Source organism: Mya arenaria, chromosome 9, assembly GCF_026914265.1.
Source record: "Mya arenaria isolate MELC-2E11 chromosome 9, ASM2691426v1".
Lineage (NCBI taxonomy): Eukaryota > Metazoa > Mollusca > Bivalvia > Myida > Myidae > Mya > Mya arenaria.
The window spans coordinates 45,566,765-45,591,459 of record NC_069130.1 but is presented as its reverse complement, the minus strand read 5'-3'; the positions used below and the strand labels follow the sequence as shown (position 1 = coordinate 45,591,459).

The window sequence follows — 24,695 nt, the reverse complement described above, 5'->3', positions numbered from 1 at the left end:
TAAAAGAAAGCGGTATTTACCTTTGTATTTTTAAAGGTTTGTAGCTTATTTAAACATGTTCAAACACAACATTATTGCTTTAGTTTTCTTGCGAATTTTCAGGGTCAAAAACGAGCCTTCGTTAAGCAACCAATTATATATGTGTCTTTTAGGATCAAAATAATTGATTTTAAGAAGTTAAAAAGAAAAGTTGAACAGTAGCTAAGTCAAAGCATTATTTCCATGAAAAGAAATACAAATCAAACTTGTTAATCTCATAAATTTTGACATTTTGTTAAAAATAATATCTTCAACAATTAAAAAAAAATGCAAAACATATATAATAAATAATATATTAAAGTATATAATTTATCATAAAATAAAGTGTGTTTGATATTAGGCCCATTCATTGTTAAAAAATTAGTACTAGTTTAATATCATTAAGATAAAATAAACAACTTAATAGTTCTATTGTAAACCTTTATTTGTTTTGGCATAAATAAATTATATAAACAGCATAAATAAGTAACGCTATGCAATATAATCATGTACCAAACAAAATATTTCATACTTAACCATTTGATAGATATTTTAAAAAGTTCTGTTAAAAAGCTACATAAATAACAATGACAAAGAGTAGAGTGGTTGCTTTTCCTTCGTTTTTGGAAATAGAACAAAAATGTCCAAAAGCAAGATCTTTTTTCTTTAAAATGATACCTTAACACTTACAATTTTCTTCTCCAGTGTTTCTCTCAGGACTATTTAACTGATTAACACCACAACTGAATGGAGAATCGCTTATTGAACAGCCTTCCCACAGGCAAAATTAAGATCTGTTTCAAAGTTTCTTGAATAACTGTTATGAAATTTTGCGTGCCTGGAACAGGTATGTGATACCAATAAAGGCATTTTGGTTATCCTTCTCTGCCTGTAAATGCTGTTTTTTACTGTATGTCATTCAAGGAAAACAAAGGTCTTATAACAAGATAAATTCCTATCTGGGTACATAGAAGAAATGAATGAAAACCTGAAGAAAGCTGTGTTATATTGGTTTCTAGTAATGCAAGAAAGACAACAGCAATTGACTATTGAGTCATTCTGTTGTAACCTCCCTTGAACACAAAGGGAAATAACTCCCTTGAACACAAAGGGAAATAATACATTTTGAACTAACTTGTCAATTTCAGTTGTCTTTCTAGCACAAGTTGAACCTAAACATCATAAACTTTTGAAACAAAGATGCTGTGCACTTATTCATGTTCATAATAAATCACACCAAATATCATATGATAAGAATTTAAAACATTTTAACATCACAATTTAAGGGTACTGTTAGACAAGAAAAGAATGCTCAGAAAAAATATCACACACTTTACAAGGGTAATGCAAGTCCTTGCAACTAACATCTATGTCAACAACTAACATTAAGGTCAAAAACAAACATCAAGGTCAACAACTAATATCAAGGTCAACAACACACCTTAAGGTCAACAACAAACAAACAGTATGATATATTCTATCTGCCTGAATGGGATATTTCCTTACTTAATATTTGAATTCTAATTAAAACTCATATATATATTACATGAGATGGTGTTATATGCTCAATATTACTGTAATAAATGTTCATATATTGTATTTCTTCAGCTGGGGTCCACCCTAGTTAACAACCATGTTTTGAATTTTAAAATGATCACCCATTGCTATTTATAGTATATATGAAAAAAAGGATAAATCATAAGTTATTTCTTAACTGAAGCTAATTTCCTAAAATTTTCATAATGAAAATTGAAAGAAAATAGAAAGTGTTTTTAACTTACTAGTATAAATATTACATAAAATTGATGAAAATAAATCATTTTAGATGATATTAAGTTATTATATAATATGAACTTGGAGAAACTTAAACTAGGGAAATGATTTCAGTCAGAAAAAGACTTGAGATGGTTTATGAAAATCGGCCCAGGTCGGACAAAGGGAATATAACCAAACTGAATGCTTAATCATATAAATGCACAATACAAATGGCTAATAAGAAGAATGGACACATAAGAAAAACTGTGTAACACTACTTATATATAGTCACTTTATTATATATTGATTCCTATTTTCCATGCCTTCAATATTTGTTTCATGAAATGATCCAATTAACATGAGTGCTGTGGAGTAAACGCCAACGCTCGTCAGCTTTTTTCAGTAAACAAAGGGGCGCTACTCAAGAATTATTCAAGTCAGAGTAACGGACAGTGCTAAGATAATACATGTAAATAGTCTCTTGTAACGTGCACTGTTTCAAGTTTAATTTGAATATCTTGAAAAAACTCTACAGTATTGGCCAATGTTGAAGCTTTTGTGTGAAAAATGCTGACACCAACAATTACACCTCTTTTAGGCTAATGCATTACCTTGACAGGTTTTCTTCGAAGAGCAAACAAGCTAGTTAATTAATCTTCAATCCATAGTTGAGCATAAACATTGATCAATCCTTTTGCATTATGTTATGACTTTGAGCATCACATGCTTTTTTTCAATAAGCCATCCTAAACATTATTTCTGAGAGCTTTTTTTCAAAATTCTATTTGAGTTTATCATGATACAAAGCAGTCTAAAAAATCACTGTACCTCTAGTACACATAAAGTTCATCACACATACACAGTGTTTCACAACCTCTCTTTTATCACAAAACGGGAAATGGAAAAATTACACGGGAAATTGAAAAAAAGAAGAATGGGAAATGAAAAATCATATGGGAAACGAAAAAATTCCATGGGAAATGGATGAAAAAAAGATGGGAAAATGAAAGAAAAGATGGAAAATTGAAAGATGGTTAATAGAAAAATATAGTAAATAGAAATAAAACAACGTTCATAAAGGGAAAAAGATGGAAAAGAAGATGGGAAATGAAAAAAAAAGGATGAAAAATGGAAAAAATAGATTATAATCAATAATCAAAAAGGGAACAAACTTAACAACATAGCCCTGATTTCTACAATAAATATCTTACTTACACGTTTATTAATAAGCACACATCAAACTCATCAACATAAGTCCATTTATATCAGTTGATCACAATTGAAAAAATGTTTGCAAGAGTTATAGAACTTTCTAAACATATGCTTTATAATTCATAATATCTTAAGATTTTCTTTGATTTAGCCAACATTTAACTTCTGCCTAACAAATACAATGAAGGTAACAACAAAGATGATTTACGATTTTTTCTTTGAAAAACACACATGTTAAAAATGCATATAAAGGGGACTATAAAAATTGCATCCCAAAACAACTTTTGCTATACAATTATTTACAATAACAACTATCATATTATGTATTTTATATCACACCGTAATGATGTTTCATTCAATCACTTCTATTTTTCACCCAAAAATGTAAATATGCCAGACATCACTTTAATGTTGAATAAGAAACACGAAAACATGCCATATTATGCCTGGGACAACAGAGACTGAAACAGTATTTTGTTGATTTTTGTTCTCTATAATTTACACTTAATGAAGGGTACATGATCTTTATTCTGCTAGAGATTAGGAAGAGTTAATACAATAAATGCTACTTTGAAATATAAACCACATAATCTGTGACAAATCTTGTACCATAACAATACGAAACAATATGAAAAGTAACTTTTCAACATATAATATTTGACATAGTGCTCATAATTTAAATTATACAAGTACAGCTGAACCAGTTGTCTGAAATATATTATATTATTAATTTCTAGTGTATCCATTCCATTCCAGAGCAGTAAATATTTGAAGTACACAAAGACCAAATTCACAACTTTGTTTATTTTGACAGAGTATTGAGCAATCGACCCAATGTGTTTGTCATTCATATATAATCATAATTCTTAAAGAAGATTATTTCTGATTAACTTTTGGTTGAAATTCAAAGTCAAGACTGACAAACGTGTACCATGTAGAGGGCAGTGTTGTTGTTTTTATAGTTATCTATCACCTCTCTCATTTAAAAGGCCAGTTTGAGGATTTATAGTATATCTCAATTGATGAACATTTCCTCTTCAAATTCCTATCCTACATGTTGGGCACCTACAAGCTGCTGGGTAAGTGACCGGCCATATCTGCTAGGTCAGCGACCGGCCATATGAGAGCAAGCCCCTAAATCAAGCCTATAACTTCACAGCTTGTTATTATTGAGTGTACATGAGTACTGTAACACTCCTTAAGTGTCTCCGAGCGAACAACACAAGGAAGCATAATAGACTTCATATACAAACATTATGTCTTGTTTAACACAAATTCATCCTCATAGACAAACATTTTGTCGTGTTTATCACAAAATCATAAGCCCATAAGTCAAAAAATCCTCTCCTTATTTCTCCTCAAAATTCAACAGAGCCGAACGTAATAACCATGTTTTTTCCCCCTTGTTTTTCACAGCTGAATAAAGTAGCTGTCATAATAATGTTTGGTTTGTTTTCATAAAATCATATCTCTTATATAAATCAAAATGCAATGAAATCATTTTTTTATCAAATGTTTTAATTTCCTGACAGGAGGGCAAAAAAAGGAGAAAAATAACTTATATAAATCAAAATGCAATGAAATCATTTTTTATCAAATGTTTTAATTTCCTGACAGAAGGGCAAACAATGCAGAAAAAAAGAATATCTGCAAATTTAAGAACACTTCTGCTAAAAGGAAATATCCAAATTTTATACTATTATTTACCTGCCCAAAAATATGATTTTTTATACAACAGGCCACTTAAAATTCAAAATAATTTCACACCCCACTCGTGTTTATTGCACGAGAACCACATCAGTGTTAAATGCATCAAGCATGAATTCCCCAACATTGTTTATTGCAATGAGCAGGCAGCATTGCTGTAGTCGATGGAAGCTTTTCGTTGTGTGTGGCGGGCTTCAGTGTGCGGGGGCGAGTCCTCCCCGTGTTGTTCATGGCTCTGTTGAGTTGCTAGTCACCTGGACACGTTGTCGCGACGAATCGCCTGTGGCTTGTTTCCTAGAAGTCGATCTAGCTCATGTATAATGTTTGCTGTCAGTTTGGGTACATACTGGAATGGAAAGGCTTGAACTGAGTCACTATACCCATAAACACTGTCAAGTTTAATCATGGTTATTTGATAAACACAGAGCTATTCTCACAGTATTTTAAGGCATTTGTTTTTCATGGTATACAGTATCTCATAAGTTTCTGTGCATTTGCTGTTAAAATTGGTCCTAATCATAGGCCCAAGTGCTGCTCTAATACATGTAATGGTATATTGCTTTCTGATATTAATCATTTGTTTTCATCTGCTTGAAAAGTACCCCAAAAAAGGCATTTTCAATGCCATGCTGTTGGGCTTGAAAAAGGCAAATATTTTTCTAGAAAACTACATATATTAAGTATATATCAACAACCTAAGTTTGACATTCCACCTTATCATGGTGAATCATTATAAAAGGTTTTTTGAAAATCCTATAATAAATGGTCAAGATACAGCAAAGACAAGGATCGTTTCAACCTCTGATCTTTAACCTTGTTCTTGACCTTTGAGAAACAGACCTGGGTCTTATGCACAGGCCACCAAATCATCATGGTGAGTATTTATGGCAATTTTTTTGAAAACCCTATTCTGCATGGTCAAGATACAGCATGGATATATTATGTATGGACAGACGCAAGCCCATACATGGAACCGCCATTATAATAACTTTGCTCACTGCAAGTGGGCTCGACAATAAGAGAAAAGCCTAAGCTTAGCTGTTTTAATATGGCTGAAGTGAAGGCTTTAACAACACCAATTTGACATTTTCCCTCAGTTTACTCTATAATTTTTTTATTATCAAGAGTGATGCAATAGAATACCGTAAGGCATACATGAATAGCTTTGAATAGCTTGGACCTATTAATAATGTCCCCTAACAACACAGATCGGACATTTCCCCTTGGTTTACTCTATAACAAATCTCATTTCAAGAGTAATGCAATAGAATACCGTAATGCATACATGAATAGCTTTGAATAGCTTGGACCTATTAATAATGTCCCCTAACAACACAGATCGGACATTTTCCCTTGGCTTACTCTATAACAAATCTCTTATCAAGAGTAATGCAAAAGCATGCAACACAGATTGGACATTTTCCTTCGGTTTACTCTATAAAAACCCTCTTATAAAGAGTAACTCAATCGAATAACCTAAGCATACCTGAATGGCCTGGATGTTTTCATAGAGCTGATCAACAGTGGAGGCCCCTAACAAAACACAGTGGACATTTTCATTCTTCAGACACCAAGCTGAAGAGAAACCAATTAACAATATGACTAATGTTAATGCCAACAATATCTCAAGGCAACGTGACCAGTGCACCAAAGGCATAATTTATTTATGCCATCAGAACTTAATTGGCTGATTGTTCAGAACTTTGTTAAAGTTAACAATGTAATTAACAACATTTTTGTTAACTTTTAAACAAGAACTATTGATAATGTTCTCATGTAACTAAATAAAAACAGTAGAGCTGAAAAACTTGTCTATGATATTGTTAGATATACTAAACTTCCAAAGCAAGAAAGATTTAAAAGTTAACAATGATTGCATTAACAACATTGTTAACTTTAACAAAGTTCTTAGCACTCAGCCTAATTTTGAACTTTTTCAGTCAATTAAGGGTGCATAACTATACAATAATTATCGTGGTTCTTGCTTAACATTCATGCTTTGTCACTTGTTAACGTCACTTGTTAACACCTGCGAAATTATCTTGTTTGGTTTATGCGCTATGCAGAATGCTGAGAACAACATCAGGCTATCCCAACGGCAATACTTAAATAAAACTTTGTTTGGAAAAAAACCTGCAAACTGTAAGGTCTCAGACCTGCAGTTGTTTACCTCAATAAAAGGGAAGGTAAAGGTGGAAGAGTCCACATTTAATTAAAGAAAGCTGTTGTTACATAGGCTAGGTTAATACAAACTTATGAAAAAGCTTTGTAAAGAGCTATCCAGTTTTAGATGTTACCCAACTTTTATCAGATTTATTTTGCATAAACTCAATAAGGAAGATTTGGGAGACATTTTTGTTAACATAAGAGTTATATTCTAAAATATTCAAAAATAAGACTCTAATTTTCCATTAAGTGTTTTTAATGTTAGCTGATTTAAGGTTGGAATTTTTGTTAAAATTTATTTCCAGAATTTTGAGCTACAGATTTGATCGTGAATTAAATTTTAAAGGGACTCCTGGTTTGTTAAAATACATAGGTAGAGGAATATTATTATATGTGGGTAGAGGACTGTTTATATATATATATATAGGTAGAGGAATGTCTATATACTTGGGTAGAGGAATGTTAATATACATAGGTAGAGGAATGGTAATATACGTGGGTAGAGGAACGTTTATATATATAGGTAGAGGAATGTCTATATACTTGGGTAGAGGAATATTAATATACATGGGTAGAGGAATGGTAATCTATGTGGGTAGAGAAACGTTAATTTACGTAGCTAGAGGAATGTTAATTTACGTGGGTAGAGGAATGGTAATCTATGTGGGTAAAGAAATGGTAATCTATGTGGGTAGAGAAATGTTAATATAATTATGTGGGTAGAGGAACGTTAATTTATGTAGGTAGAGGAACATTAATATACGTGGATAGAGGAATGTTAATATAATTATGTAGGTAGAGGAACGTTAATTTACGTAGGTAGAGGAATGTAAATATATATGGGTAGAGGAATGGTAATCAATGTGAGTAAAGGAATGGTAATACATGTGCGTAGATATATGTGGGTAGAGGAGTGTTAATAAACATGGGTAAAGGAATGTTTATAAACTTTGGGTAAAGGAAAATTAATATACGTGGGTAGAGGATTGTTAATAAACGTGGGTAGAGGAATGATAATATATGTGGGTATAGGAATGTTTATAAACGTTCAGTATAGGAATGTTAATATACGTGGTTAGAGGAATGTTAATATACCTTGGTAGAGGAACGTTAATATATGTAGGTAGAGGAATGGTAATATACGTGGTTTGAGGAATGTTGATACACGTTGGGTAGATGAAAGTAAATATATGTGGGTAGATGAATGTTAATATATATGGGTAGAGGAATGTTAATAAACGTTCGGTAGAGGAGTGTTTATATACCTGGGTAGAGGAACGTTAATATATGTAGTTAGTGGAATGGTAATATATGTGGGTAGAGGAATGTTTATATAAATGGGTAGAGGAATGTTGATAACCGTGTGTAGAGGACTGTTAACCCTTTACTTCATAGATATGCAATTTTACTTATCTATCTATATAGCTTCATAGATATGGATCTTAACGTTTTACCGATAGCTTCATAGATACGTAATCCTACGTATTTGTAATGTAGGGGCATTTATTTTCATACCTGATGCTTGTTTATTGGCTATAAATTCATATTCATGAAGTATTAACATCGATAAATACAATGCACTAAAAAAAACACTATGTTACTTTTTAAAGAATTTCGGAAAATCGCGAAATAAGGTCACTGGTATCAAAGATGCGTAAAACGTTGACTGCGCAGGTTTGTGGGCATTCCTGTCTCGTTTTCCTCGTGGAAATTTACACAATACTGCAATTTATAATTAACTACCAATAATACAACTATATTTTATTGATCACGCGCCTGACGTCACAGGTCATGGTTCGGAATCGTGTCAAAATGTCGGCCATGTTGGATAAACAAAAAATCATCTGGCTTGTATAAACAAAGGCCATAAATCATTATATGGGACATATGTGTCACTTCTGTTTTGCTAATCCGGTCATAAAAGTGCGCATCTGCTTCTACAAATTGAAAATAAGTACAAATGTGTTATAAAATAATGACTATCCCTATTGTTAAACTTTGACATGACCCAATTTAACATCGATCAGCTGTTGTCGAATACACAAGAATGCAATGTAGAACTAATTTCTGCCCTTCAATTTAGAAACTTCAGTTTAAAACAACATTCCTGAATAATGTCATTTATATTTCAGTGATTGTCTGACGAATCGGAACATTCTGGCTTCGATTACAATGGGTTTTAGTACAACGTCGTGATGGCGAATTCGGACCTCGGCGTCACGCACACATTTTAAATACAAATGTACTTGTCAACATGTAATAAAAACACAGTTAAAAATGAATGCAACAAATAAGTAGCTTAAACAGTGAGGCTTAAACTCCCATTCTGCTTCACAAATTTCTATAGCTAACAAACTGGCGCCTCAGCAGCCTGCAGGATTTGAAGCGATTCACAGAAGGTAAATATATGGCATTTTGCTTTTGAAAGGCACACAAAATAGTTTATTAATATTGTAATGCGGGGTTTGGGTGGAATATGAGGGAGTATTTGATATGAAGGGAAGGGGGTGGGGGATGGTATTGAGGGGAGTATCCAAATTGAACATGTTTTCAGAAATATTTGTAGGATGTGATGGCTATGTAGGCAACATGAAATCATAAAAATCTACGAGCATGTTATTTAAGAAGTGGAAGTAAAAAATGTTCCTAGTACCATTAGATAGAGAAGCAAATAAAAGTTTCGTTTTCATCAATAGTTGTGCGAGGACATACATTGGTATATATAAATGTGAATAAATGTTACTCATACCCAAGGCAAGCTACAAGAATGAACATCAAGACTTTCACTGCTACAATCTCCCCCTACCATGCAAGGTGAGTGATATACATGTATGTATACAAGAGCTCTGTAAAGAAAACGCCAATGACTCTGTTTTTACAGACTAACAAGGGGGCATTAAATGATAAAAGTATTAACGCCAGAGTAATGGACTTTGCCACGTATGTGAGCATTTTCTCTGGCAACTTGTGAACCAAGTTTCATTTGATTATCTTAAGTTTTTTCAGTAATGGCCAAGGTCAAAGTTTTGCATGCACCAGACAACATCAACACAGAGGCTTTGACAATACAATGACTTTATGTATTCAATGTACGAACAAGCTTAAAATGTAATTGTCAATGGTAAATCTCCAGTAAAAAAACTGTCTAAATTCTACAGAAAGCAAAATCTTTCACTAACCAATTGCAAGCTGCGAGAGGGAACACCCAATCTTCTCTGCAACCTCAGCGACCTCCCTCAGTTTTGATTGTTGTCTGCGTCCTTCCTCACTCAATATCTTATCTTTTAGCCAACTGTAGCCCTGAATCACAATGAATATAGATGTGTTTGTTAGAAACAAAACATGAAACTTTCATGACAACCTCTGCTAATTCCCCACATTTTGTCTGCTACCTGGGTCCTCCCTCAATATCTCATTTTTTCAGCCAACTGTAGCACTGGGGATGTATTCAATAAAAACTCTGATCAATCTTTTGATTGTCGGGTGCAATACCCGTGTCCCTACCTCTAAGGTCAAGGTCACACTTAGTGTTTATTCACAATGGAATGCTGCATATAAGGACATAGAGAATAGGTTGTCGTGTCCGGGCTGTAATTTTCCCTTGTATGGACAAAATTCAAAATAACTTGCTACATGTGTTCGACATACCAAGACAACGTGTCGCGTGCAAGAACCGTGTCCCTACCTCTAAGGTCAAGGTCACACTTAGGTGTCTATTCACAATGGAGTGCTGAATATAAGGATACAGAGTATTGGTTGTTATGTCAGGGCTGTAACTTTTTCTTGTATGGACAGATTTTAAAATTACTTGCCACCTGTGTTCGACATACCAAGACGACGTGTCGCGTGCAAGACCCGTGTCCCTACCTCTAAGGTCAAGGTCACACTTAGGTGTTTATTCTCAACGGAGTGTTGAATATAAGGACATAAGAATGTAGGTTGTCAAGTATGGGTGGTATTTTTTTTTATGTTCAGAGGCAATTTAAAATAACTTGCCATATGTATTTGTTTGATCTTTAACTTAGTGTTTATTCACAATGGAGTGCTGCATATAAGGACATAGAGTATAGGTTGTCGTGTCCGGGTAGTAACTTTCCCTTGTATGGACAGATTTTAAAATCTCTTGCCACATGTGTTTCACATACCAAGGCGACATGTCGCGTGCAAGACCCATGTCCCTACCTCTTAGGTCAAGGTCACACTTAAGTGTTTATTCACAATGAAGTGCTGCATATAAGGACATAGAGTATAAGTTGTCGTGTCCAAGCTGTAACTTTCCCTTGTATTGACAGATTTTAAAATGACTTGCCACATGTGTTCCACATACCAAGACGACGTGTCGCGTGCAAGACCCGTGTCCCTACCTCTAAGGTCAAGGTCACACTTAGGTGTTTATTCTCAACGGAGTGTTGCATCTAAGAACATAGAGTATAGGTTGTCGTGTCCGGGCTGTAACTTTCCCTTGTATGGACAGATTTTAAAATAACTTGCCACATGTGTTCCACATAACAAGACGACTATTGAAAGATTGAACTTAAATTTCAGATAAAAACTAGAGCTATTACTGAAGGTAATTAATACCCCCGAACGCCGCCTCTTATTATGATTTATCATTGTATGAGGTTTTATGAAATTCCATCTAGTAGTTTTCAAGTTATTGTCCGGACAAAAGTTTGACAAAAAAACAACACAAAAAAAGGCAAAAACTCTGAAATTTGCTAAATTGGTGTAATGATTCATGTACACTGAACTCCTTCTCATTGTGCTGTACCATTGTATAAAGTTTTATTACATTCTATCTGGTAGTTTTCAAGTTATGTTCCGGACAAGAAAAAAGTAACAAAGGGCAGTAACTCTGTAATTGGCTGAAATATAATTGCAGTTCATGTACACTGCACTTCCTCTCATTATGATCTATCACTGTATGAAGTTTTATTAAATTCCCTCCAATAGTTTTCAAGTTATGCTCCGGACAAGAAAAAGTAACAAATGGCAGTAACTCTGTAATTGGCTAAAATAGAATTGCAGTTCCTGTACTCTGCACTCCCTTTCATTATGATCTATCGCTGTATGAAGTTTTATTAAATTCCATCCAATAGTTTTCAAGTTATGCTCCGGACAAGAAAAAGTAACAAAGGGTGGTTACTCTGTAATTAGCTGAAATAGAATGGCGGTTCCTGTACACTGCACTCCCTCTCATTATGATCTATCACTGTATGAAGTTTTATTAAATTCCATCCAGTAGTTTTTAAGTTATGCTCCGGACAAGGTAAATTGCAACGGACCGACCGACAAACCGATGGACGAACGGACGGACCAACCGACCACAGGGTGACTCCAATATACCCCCTTCAAACTTCGTTTGTCGGGGGTATAAAAAGTGTTTTGATTGGCCTGTATATTTAGCTGACCAACAGGCTGAAAGAAATAACTGAGGCATGTCTAAGGATAAGATCAATATTGAATAATGGCCCTGATTCACTTTGAATAAGGAATCGTACATTAGAAAGAGAATATTCAAACTTTCCTGAAACCTCCCTCAGTATTATCTTCTGTCCGAGTCCTAACTTCCTCAATATCTTGTCTTTAAGAATTGAGGCCAAACCCAATTGATTCTATATTAAGCATCATTTAGCTAGTATGTTTGGAGTCTTTGAAACCAAAAACAACAACAGTTGTTGAAAATAAAAAAAAATGTAAAGAAAACTGCATTTTGATGCAAATTTTACAAGAGCCATCATAGGCAGAGTTCCCACTCACGTAAAATATTACGTTAATCACGCAAAAAATATAAAAATCACGCATACATTTTTCACCAGGTATGAGATCGCGCGCATCCGAAAATCATGGGGGCAAATATTAATTTTGTTTGAATCCCACACCGCGTTCTAAAAATAGAAATGACAAATACTATCTAGTCCCATCAATTGGCTAAACCGCAGATTCTGCTCGGCGACGTCATTACAATGTAGACGGGTTATAACTTTTTATGCCTGGCGAAATAAATGATAAGCATCAAAACATTGTAACTAATCTACACACAAGAATTTCATCTGCATCCAAAATAACAAGCGGGGGTCTGGTCAAAAATGTTGAAAACAGGATGACAATTGACTATTACATGAAACATCATGGGACAGACGTGGATGAAGTCATCCAAAGGGCAGTTCAGAAATGTAACCTGTAGACAATAGACTTTGATTGACATGGATTGAAATAGTTGTTAAGTTGTAACTTCAGTACAACACATTTAACTTTAATGATCAAAACAAAAAGAAGAATATAATTTGTGTATAAATATATAGAGATAAAAACATATTTTTTGCATCAATATCTTTTGTGCCCTTTTAAGCTTGATATTGAATTGCTTTTTCTAGCGCTGCCCAAAGAGGCTGAATTACAATGAGCCTCTTTTTCCCTCTCACAACATTCTTTCTCTCACGACATTTGTTCGCTTTTTCCTGGTCGATAGGTTTAGAAATTGAAAGCTGACACTAAACACAGAACCAATTTGGTATAGCCTCATTCATAACCCTGGATCACAAAAGTATACTGATTATTTTTAAACAAGAAACACCATATTGTTGTTTTGCAGTTGAAAAAGGGGCATAATGCAACAATTATTAAAGCCTGGGTTATGGGCTTCGCTTTACATGTGTGTATTGACTCTGGCAACATGCTTACTAAGTTTAAGTTGAACATATTAAATGTGTTTTTTTTATTTACTTTTTTTTAAATTATGGCCAAGATTTAAGTTTTTGCAAGTTTATTGATTCCATCTCCCAGCCATATACATACTTTTAGTGCAGCCCTGGAGTATATTGGGATTCCATCATCATACTTTCCTGTCAGGATGCCACTTGCCAATGGCGACCAGATCAATGTACCAATGCCTGAAATACATAAAAGTTGTGATAGAGTTATGTTTTTGTTTTATTTTTCACCAATTTCATATCTGTCAGGCATTTACTCACCAGTTGTGTGATAGAGATCAGACATTTTTGTGATAAATTTACTCACTTTTCATTGATATTTCAAATGCCTTATTTGTGTTAGGCATTCCACTCATCTATTTCTGAGAGTTCAGGCATTTTTCTCACCTTTTTTCAAATTTTGTGATATTTTCCTCATCCTCACATCTTTTGTGAAATATTTTACTCACCAATTTTGTGATGGTTTACTCACATCTTTTGTGACATTTTTACTCACCAATTTTGTGATATTTTTCGTGATATTATTACTCACCAATTTTGTGATAGAGTTCAGGCATCTGTAGTTCAACTTTCTCCCTTTGGAACAGGTGATATTCTGTCTGTTCTGCCACTGGGGGAATCAAGTTGAACTGCCGGGCCACTGAGTATGCCTCCTGTTTAAAAATAGTATATAATTATTATTTTTTTAAATCACACAAACACATTATGTTTGTTAAAACATTTTGTTACAAAGCATGTCAGCATTACAAATTCATCCGTAGATAAATAAACAATGACTGAAAGAAATGGTCTTCAACGCCATACACTATTTAATGACCGCACATCCTTTAGCAGACAGATTTTCATTCTTCCTTAAACAAGGAAACCCATCCTGCAACAGAACAGATTAAAAGAGCCAATTCCCACACAAATTGTCTAGGTCTGTTTTATTTCCAATGCATTACATTGGTAATGCTAGTGTTAATCACATAGGTAATGTTTATATTTATCACATAGGTAATGCTAGTGTTAATCACATAGGTAACGTTTTCGTTTATCACATGGGTAATGCTAGTGTTAATCACATAGGTAATGCTTGCTTTAATCATATGGGTAATGCTTGCATTAATCACATAGGTAATGCTTGCTTTAATCATATGGGTAATGCTTGCATTAATCACATAGGTAATGCTTGCTTTAATCACATAGGTAATCACATAGGTAATGCTTGCATTAATCACATAGGTAATGCTTGCTTTAACCGCATGGGTAATACTAGTGTTAATCATATAGGTAATGCTTGTGTTAATCACATGGGTAATGCTAGTGTTAATCACATAGGTAATGCTTGCATTAATCACATAGGTAATGCTTGCTTTAACCGCATGGGTAATACTAGTGTTAATCACATAGGTAATGCTTGTGTTAATCACATGGGTAATGCTAGTGTTAATCACATAGGTAATGCTTGCATTAATCACATAGGTAATGCTTGCTTTAACCGCATGGGTAATACTAGTGTTAATCATATAGGTAATGCTTGTGTTAATCACATGGGTAATGCTAGTGTTAATCACATAGGTAATGCTTGCTTTAATCATATGGGTAATGCTTGCTTTAACCGCATGGGTAATACTAGTGTTAATCATATAGGTAATGCTTGTGTTAATCACATGGGTAATGCTAGTGTTAATCACATAGGTAATGCTTGCATTAATCATATAGGTAATGCTTGCTTTAACCGCATGGGTAATACTAGTGTTAATCATATAGGTAATGCTTGTGTTAATCACATGGGTAATGCTAGTGTTAATCACATAGGTAATGCTTGCTTTAATCATATGGGTAATGCTTGCTTTAACCGCATGGGTAATACTAGTGTTAATCATATAGGTAATGCTTGTGTTAATCACATGGGTAATGCTAGTGTTAATCACATAGGTAATGCTTGCATTAATCATATAGGTAATGCTTGCTTTAACCGCATGGGTAATACTAGTGTTAATCATATAGGTAATGCTTGTGTTAATCACATGGGTAATGCTAGTGTTAATCACATAGGTAATGCTTGCATTAATCACATAGGTAATGCTTGCTTTAACCGCATGGGTAATACTAGTGTTAATCATATAGGTAATGCTTGTGTTAATCACATGGGTAATGCTAGTGTTAATCACATAGGTAATGCTTGCATTAATCATATAGGTAATGCTTGCTTTAACCGCATGGGTAATACTAGTGTTAATCATATAGGTAATGCTTGTGTTAATCACATGTGTAATGCTAGTGTTAATCACATAGGTAATGCTTGCATTAATCACATAGGTAATGCTTGCTTTAACCGCATGGGTAATACTAGTGTTAATCACATAGGTAATGCTTGTGTTAATCACATGGGTAATGCTAGTGTTAATCACATAGGTAATGCTTGCATTAATCACATAGGTAATGCTTGCTTTAACCGCATGGGTAATACTAGTGTTAATCATATAGGTAATGCTTGTGTTAATCACATGGGTAATGCTAGTGTTAATCACATAGGTAATGCTTGCTTTAATCATATGGGTAATGCTTGCTTTAACAGCATGGGTAATACTAGTGTTAATCATATAGGTAATGCTTGTGTTAATCACATGGGTAATGCTAGTGTTAATCACATAGGTAATGCTTGCATTAATCATATAGGTAATGCTTGCTTTAACCGCATGGGTAATACTAGTGTTAATCATATAGGTAATGTTTGTGTTAATCACATGGGTAATGCTAGTGTTAATCACATAGGTAATGCTTGCTTTAATCATATGGGTAATGCTTGCTTTAACCGCATGGGTAATACTAGTGTTAATCATATAGGTAATGCTTGTGTTAATCACATGGGTAATGCTAGTGTTAATCACATAGGTAATGCTTGCATTAATCACATAGGTAATGCTTGCTTTAACCGCAAGGGTAATACTAGTGTTAATCATATAGGTAATGCTTGTGTTAATCACATGGGTAATGCTAGTGTTAATCACATAGGTAATGCTTGCATTAATCACATAGGTAATGCTTGCTTTAACCGCATGGGTAATACTAGTGTTAATCATATAGGTAATGCTTGTGTTAATCACATGGGTAATGCTAGTGTTAATCACATAGGTAATGCTTGCTTTAATCATATGGGTAATGCTTGCTTAAATCATATGGGTAATGCTAGTGTTCATCGAATGGGTATAATGCTTGTATTTATTTCGAACCTTAACATGAATATATACATAATTATTATACAAACATGATTTTTAAAATATATAATGATTATAGACATACCATGATTTCTGTTGGTGACCATCTGGAGGTACCCCAATACATTGCCCAGCCCTGGTTTATAACATGGGTAAATGCTCGCACAGTCTCTGAAACAAACAGTAATTATATTTTATGGGATATATTGCTGAGTTAGTTTTGTCTTCTATAATTATTTTAATGAGTATATTAAGTATAGAGAAATTAAATAGTGACATGATTAAACTCGGGGCCCAGATATCACAAAAATGCTTTTAGGTCAAATCTTAATCTCAATCCTGACTCATTTTATAACATGTTATAATCTTATTATTATTGTTTTGGCACTTCTTGAAGGGCATTCTGTCATAGATTATATGGATTAAAAACTTAAGTCAAGATTCAACTGAAAAATATTCTACAGCTCAAATGTAATCAAGTACACTGCATTGTGTTTTTTTAACAAATTATGTAATTAAGTATATTTTTTCTCGCTAGAATTAAACATTCTATGAGAAAATGTGTTTTTAATAAGAGAAATAAAATCAGATTTTTAATCATACTAATGATACATACTTAAATGTTGTAAAATGAGTCGAGACTGAGATTGTGATTTGCTTTAAGAATTTTTGTGATATTGGAGCTTGGACTAAATGGATTCAATAAAAAATACTTTTTAAAAAAGCAGATTACTATAGAGGGTGTTCAGAGTCTTATTAAAGTGTCATTTTAATTCAAACAAGACTGTGAGGCCCATACCTTCCATCGGGGTGTGTATGTCTGGCTTATTCGCAAACACAATGTCAACATAGTCTAACTGTAGTCTCTCCAGCGAGCCCTTCAAACCTAAAAAACAAACATTTTCAATCACCTGGCCCCAATAATCTCTCAAGCTAGCCCTTCAAACTTAAAAAACCAACATTTTCAATCACCTGGCCCCAATAATCTCTAAAGCTAGCCCTTCAAACCTAAAAAACCAACATTTTCAATCACCTGGCCCCAATAATCTCTCATGCTAGCCCTTCAAACCTAAAAAACCAACATTTTCAATCACCTGGCCCCAATAATCTCTCAAGCTAGCCCTTCAAACCTAAAAAACCAACATTTTCAATCACCTGGCCCCAATAATCTCTCAAGCTAGCCCTTCAAACCTAAAAAACCAACATTTTCAATCACCTGGCCCCAATAATCTCTCAAGCTAGCCCTTCAAACCTAAAAAACCAACATTTTCAATCACCTGGCCCCAATAATCTCTCAAGCTAGCCCTTCAAACCGAAAAAAACCAACATTTTCAATCACCTGGCCCCAATAATCTCTCATGCTAGCCCTTCAAACCGAAAAAACCCAACATTTTCAATCACCTGGCCCCAATAATCTCTCATGCTAGCCCTTCAAACCGAAAAAAACCAACATTTTCAATCACCTGGCCCCAATAATCTCTCATGCTAGCCATTCAAACCGAAAAAAACCAACATTTTCAATCACCTGGCCCAAATAATCTCTCAAGCTAGCCATTCAAACCTAAAAAAACAACATTTTTAATCACCTGGCCCCAATAATCTCTCATGGTAGCCCTTCAAACCTAAAAAACCAACATTTTCAATCACCTGGCCCCAATAATCTCTAAAGCTAGCCCTTCAAACCTAAAAAACCAACATTTTCAATCACCTGGCCCCAATAATCTCTCAAGCTAGCCCTTCAAACCTAAAAAACCAACATTTTCAATCACCTGGCCCCAATAATCTCTCAAGCTAGCCCTTCAAACCTAAAAAACCAACATTTTCAATCACCTGGCCCCAATAATCTCTTATGCTAGCCCTTCAAACCGAAAAAACCAACATTTTCAATCACCTGGCCCCAATAATCTCTCATGCTAGCCCTTCAAACCGAAAAAAACCAACATTTTCAATCACCTGGCCCCAATAATCTCTCAAGCTAGCCATTCAAACCTAAAAAAAACAACATTTTTAATCACCTGGCCCCAATAATCTCTCATGCTAGCCATTCAAACCTAAAAAACCAACATTTTCAATCACCTGGCCCCAATAATCTCTCAAGCTAGCCATTCAAACCTAAAAAAACAACATTTTTATTCATCTGGCCCTAAAAGTCTCTCTAGCTAGCCCTTCAAATCTTAAACAACAATACTTTTAATCACATGGCCCAGATTTCTTGAAATTTATTTTAAGAAGAACAGGTTTAAGCACCATATTTCATTTTGTAAATTTCTTTCCTAAACCTTCTTTATAAACAAAACTTGTTCTTTCTCAGATTTCCTCAGCAAAATCAAGGATAATTGTAGCCAACTGAATTCTATTCTATGAAATCTGATTTATTTAGTGTTGTATTATTTTCAACTAACTTGCTTAATTTAAAGCCATAAGATTTTCCATGAATTTCCCATCATCAATCATCATCATCATCATCATGGTCATCGTCATCATCATCATCATAATCATTATCATCATCAATTATGTAAAGGTTACATACTTTTAAAATGAAAATTACAAAGTGATTAAGAATTACAATAAGCTTAATTTCAAAGACAACATTTTTGTGAAGTATAATTTCATCCACCGATTCCAACAAATTACCTTCAATGATGTGCTTCCTCGACAACCCTTTTTCTGTCTCTGCTCTAGAAAGTACAGAAAACAACAATGGGCAGTATGAAATCAACAAGAACACTACAGGGGAATATCAAAGCCTGTTCTATTTTCCCTGTCTGTCATCGGATATAACTCTATATATACCTTCTAGCTATAATTTTGAGTCTTAGTACACAAGTCATGCATGCATATATCCATAATAAAAATGTGTTTCAAAAATACACCGGTATTATTTTTTAAAAACTGAACTGTTTCCAAGTTTGGTAAACAAACGCTATATCTTTTGTGAACCTTTTAACAGATCATTTCAAGCTCTACCAGAAATTGAAAATCCCCAAATTGTTCTCAGATTTTAATATTTTGATTATTTATAGGTAAATATGGTTTAAGCGTGCTTTTCTGTCTTTAAGTATACATGGTTAAATATCATAAAGTGTGCTGTCCTGTCTTTAGGTATATATGGTTCAACGCTTAAGAAAGTGTGCTTGTCTGAATAGGTTCAACTTAAAGAGCAAAAAAAAATTGCTTTCCTGTCTTTATGTATACATCAGGTTGAATGTTATATAAAGTGTGCTTAAGTATATATGGTTCAAGGCAATAGAAAGTGTGTTTTCCTGTCTCAAAGTATATATGAATCAAGGTAGTAGAAAGTGTGCTTTCCTGTTTCAAAGGATATATGGTTCAAGGTAATAGAAAGTGTGCTCTCCAGTCTTTTCAAAGTATATATGGTTCAAGGTAGTAGAAAGTGTGCTCTCCTGTCTTCTCAAAAGTATATATGGTTCAAGGTAATAGAAAGTGTGCTCTCCTGTCTTCTCAAAGTATATATGGTTCAAGGTAATAGAAAGTGTGCTCTCCTGTCTTCTCAAAGTATATATGGTTCAAGGTAATAGAAAGTGTGCTTTCCTGTCTTCTCAAAGTATATATGGTTCAAGATAATAGAAAGTGTGCTCTCCTGTCTTCTCAAAGTATATATGGTTCAAGGTAGTAGAAAGTGTGCTTTCCTGTCTTTCTCGAAGTATATATGGTTCAAGGTAATAGAAAGTGTGCTCTCCTGTCTTCTCAAAGTATATATGGTTCAAGGTAGCAGAAAGTGTGCTTTCCTGTCTCAAAGTATATATGGTTCAAGGTAATAGAAAGTGTGCTCTCCTGTCTTCTCAAAGTATATATGGTTCAAGGTAGTAGAAAGTGTGCTCTCCTGTCTTCTCAAAAGTATATATGGTTCAAGGTAATAGAAAGTGTGCTTTCCTGTCTTCTCAAAGTATATATGGTTCAAGATAATAGAAAGTGTGCTCTCCTGTCTTCAAAAAGTATATATGGTTCAAGGTAGTAGAAAGTGTGCTCTCCTGTCTTCTCAAAGTATATATGGTTCAAGGTAGTAGAAAGTGTGCTTTCCTGTCTTTTCAAAGTATATATGGTTCAAGGTAATAGAAAGTGTGCTCTCCCATCTTCTCAAAGTATATATGGTTCAAGGTAGCAGAAAGTGTGTTTTCCTGTCTCAAAGTATATATGGTTCAAGGTAATAGAAAGTGTGCTCTCCCATCTTCTCAAAGTATATATGGTTCAAGGTAGCAGAAAGTGTGTTTTCCTGTCTCAAAGTATATATGGTTCAAGGTAATAGAAAGTGTGCTCTCCTGTCTTCTCAAAGTATATATGGTTCAAGGTAGTAGAAAGTGTGCTCTCCTGTCTTCTCAAAGTATATATGGTTCAAGGTAGTAGAAAGTGTGCTTTCCTGTCTTTTCAAAGTATATATGGTTCAAGGTAATAGAAAGTGTGCTCTCCCATCTTCTCAAAGTATATATGGTTCAAGGTAGCAGAAAGTGTGTTTTCCTGTCTCAAAGTATATATGGTTCAAGGTAATAGAAAGTGTGCTCTCCTTCTTTCTCAAAGTATATATGGTTCAAGGTAATAGAAATTTGCTCTCCTGTATTCTCAAAGTATATATGGTTCAAGGTAATAGAAATTTGCTCTCCTGTATTCTCAAAGTATATATGGTTCAAGGTAAGTGTCCTATAAATAAAATGGTTCAATGATATAGAAAGTTTCCTTTCTATATATAAACAAAATGTTTCAATGATACAGAAAGTGTCATTTAAGTATATTTGGTTCAACGTTATAGAATTAACTTTCCTGCCATCAGGTTATATGGTTTAACGTTATAGAAAGTGAGCTTTATTCCTGTCTATATATGGTATGGCTTACCTACCCTATTATACTAATGTAAAGGACACAGTTTTTAACCCCAGATTTTTGTCTAAACAAGAGGCACATCAGTGCCTGTGCTCCACTGGTCAAAAGGTTCAAGCAAAGACCACCTAACGAACATTTTCGTCAAGTTTCATAGAAATACAATCATCAATTTTTTAGAAGTTATTTAATTATTTTTTTTTACTTTAATAGCTCTGGCTGCCATGTTGTGCAGTGGACCGAAATGATTTGGGCAATTTGAGTAAAGGAGCACCAAACAAACATTTCTGTCAAGTTTTATCGAAAAAAGGTCATCGGTTTCGACGACAAGTCGTATAAAGTTTTGTTTTATTTTTTAGCTCTGGCAGCCATGATGTGCAGTGGACTGGAACCATTTAACAAATTTTGGTTAATGACCACCCAAGGAACATTTCTGTCAAGTTTCATCGGTTTCTGAGGAGAAGTCGTTTAAAGGTTTTTCTATTTTTACCTCTGGTGGCCATCTTGTGCAGTGGACCAAAACCATTGAAGCAAATTTGATAAAGGACCATCCAAGGAACATTTCTGTTAAGTTTCATCAAAATCTGATCATCGGTTTCTGAGAAGATGTTCTTTAAAGGTTTTTCTATTTTTTTGCCCTGGCAGCCATGTTGTGCAGCGGACCGGAACCATTTGAGCAATTTTGGTTAAGGACCACCCAAGGAACAATTCTGTCAAGTTTCATCAAAATCTGCCTATCCGTTTCAGAGGAGATGTCGTTTAAAGATTTTGCTATTTTTAGCTGTGGCGGCCATATTGTGCAATGGACCAGAACCATTTGAGCAATTTTAATAAAGGACCAGCCAAGGAACATTACTGTCAAGTTTCATCAAAATCTGCCGAACCGTTTCAGAGGAGATGTCGTTTAAAGATTTTGCTATTTTTAGCTCTGGCGGCCATATTGTGCAATGGACCGGAACCATTTGAGCAATTTTGGTAAAGGACCACCAAAGGAACATTCCTGTGAAGTTTTGTCAAAATCCGCTTATCAGTTTCAGAGGAGATGTCGTTTAAAGTAAAAGTTTACGCACGCACGCACTCATGACGGACAATCTGTGACGACATAAGCTCCATGGCCTTCGGCCAGTGGAGCTAAAAATTGCCTTCGTCCTTTCTATGCTAATAGGATTTTTTATCAGTTTGTCTCAAGTCCATTTCAGGCCAAAAATGTCGGACCGGGGTACAGACGCGGTAATGGTAAGTACATGTACAGTGCCCACCAAAGAGAACAAGTGACATAGGTAAAATCATGCAAGTTAACACATGCATAAATATGTTGAATGTTTACTTTAAAATGATACACTGAGAAATAAATTGGAAAAAAACAAGAGTGTTTACTTTTTCATAAAAGGGACATTACTCACAAAAACTTGATGTGAGTCAAGTGCTTTAACTAGATTGAGTTATAACGGCAACGGAAAATCCGGATATAAGGTAAATATCAGTTAAACTTTGTTAAAGATTTTAACGTATCGATATCTTATAAAATATTGTATTGCATATTACTGTTTTAAAATAATAAAGGAATGTGCATAACGCAAAGTAGCATTATTGTCACTATCAAAGCTTTTCAAAAGCGCGAAGGTGTGAAAAACCCGCTGTCTACAGTCATTAGAAAAACATCAATATAACAAACTATTGCGAAGGAACAGTTGTTTGTTTGCACTTTACCACGTGTTTTCATACTTAGCTGAGGGTGTTGACATTTTTAGAACATTCATGCATACTTTAAGAGTTTTATCATTGTTGTTTACATTACACCATCAGACGATGACGAAGGCGAATTGGAGAAAAGCGTCATCAGTTCGACTGTTGTTTATTACCTGTGCTACTGTTACTTTGTGTGCGCATTTTGTCTAATGTATAAATTTACATGAAATAATTAAAGAAGCACACATTAATTAACTATAAAATTTAATATCGCATGGTTTATAGTGACCTTTGCCATTTTCACGATCCCAAAAAATAAATCGTCAAAACAAATATGGAGGATACTGGACTTAACAAAATATGTTAAATCACCGAAATATGAAGATAATTACTGAAATACACAAGAAAATTTATTGTTTTGAATTTAATATATGTTATTAATGCCTCACCAACTAGAATTTTCAGCTCCGATTTTGACATTTGTCCACTGCTTCCTATCTTATGTATTAAGGATTTTTACCCGTTTTCTCACCATTTTCCTTGGCTGCGTCCTATCTATGCTAGCATCCATTACATAGGAAACTATAGTATAATACAGTTTCCTAAGAATTTTTTTTAAGAATGGACTGGCATTTCATAGAAAAAAGTGTCGATATTAAACTGATATAAGACTATAATAATGTATACATCAATGACTGATTATCATAAGGCCAAACAGACCTCCAGTGGTAAATTTCAAATGCAAAAACAATAATAAAACAAGCATTTTCAGTGAAAAGATATCCCCCGCCAACGATGGCTTGTTTGTGCTTGATGGCTTGTTTGTGCTTGAAGGTTAAAAAAAATCTCAGAAAGAATAAGATAAGCACGTTGGTTTTACTGAGAAACGGCTGCAAACAATGATTTTTTAATAAATCAAGGGCAATAACTCTGAGGAAAATTGACCAATCCAAAAGAAAAATAGACAGGCATCATCACAGTATGTTGGTTCTTATTTATTCCAAGTGTCATGAAATTCTACCAGCTAGTTGCATAGAAAAGGCTGCAAACATGGATCTTTTAATAAATCAAGGGCAAATAACTCATATAGAAATTACACAATCCAAAATATAAATAAACAGGCATCATCGCAGTATGTTGGTTCATATGTATTTCAAGTTTCAATAATTTCTACCAACTAGTTACTGAGAAATGGCTGTAATTTTTTTTTTCAAAAAAATCAAGGGCAATAACTCCAAGTACAATTGACCAATCCAAAAAAAAATGAACAGGCATAATCCCAGTATAGTAATTCATATTTATTTTAAGTTTCATGAAATTCTGCCAGCTAGTGACTGAGAAATGGCTGTGAATGTGCATTTTTCAAAAAATCAAGGGCAATAACTCCAAGGACAATTGA

The 24,695-nt window shown here is 34.2% G+C and overlaps 1 protein-coding gene across 1 annotated transcript in view; it reads right to left on the bottom strand.

Moving 5' to 3' along the window:
* Positions 1-445: 445 nt before the first annotated feature.
* Positions 446-24,695, bottom strand: part of LOC128246866 (voltage-gated potassium channel subunit beta-2-like) — a 51,393-nt gene continuing 27,143 nt past the window's right edge. Inside the window, exons 9-16 of the mRNA XM_052965360.1 lie at positions 19,409-19,452; positions 17,574-17,660; positions 16,860-16,945; positions 14,104-14,224; positions 13,657-13,751; positions 10,038-10,158; positions 6,179-6,267; positions 446-5,038 (exon numbers count right to left, since the gene is read on the bottom strand). Of these exons, the coding sequence (XP_052821320.1) occupies positions 4,943-5,038; positions 6,179-6,267; positions 10,038-10,158; positions 13,657-13,751; positions 14,104-14,224; positions 16,860-16,945; positions 17,574-17,660; positions 19,409-19,452 (739 nt within the window). The 3' untranslated portion in view covers positions 446-4,942. The remainder of the gene's footprint in view (positions 5,039-6,178; positions 6,268-10,037; positions 10,159-13,656; positions 13,752-14,103; positions 14,225-16,859; positions 16,946-17,573; positions 17,661-19,408; positions 19,453-24,695) is intronic.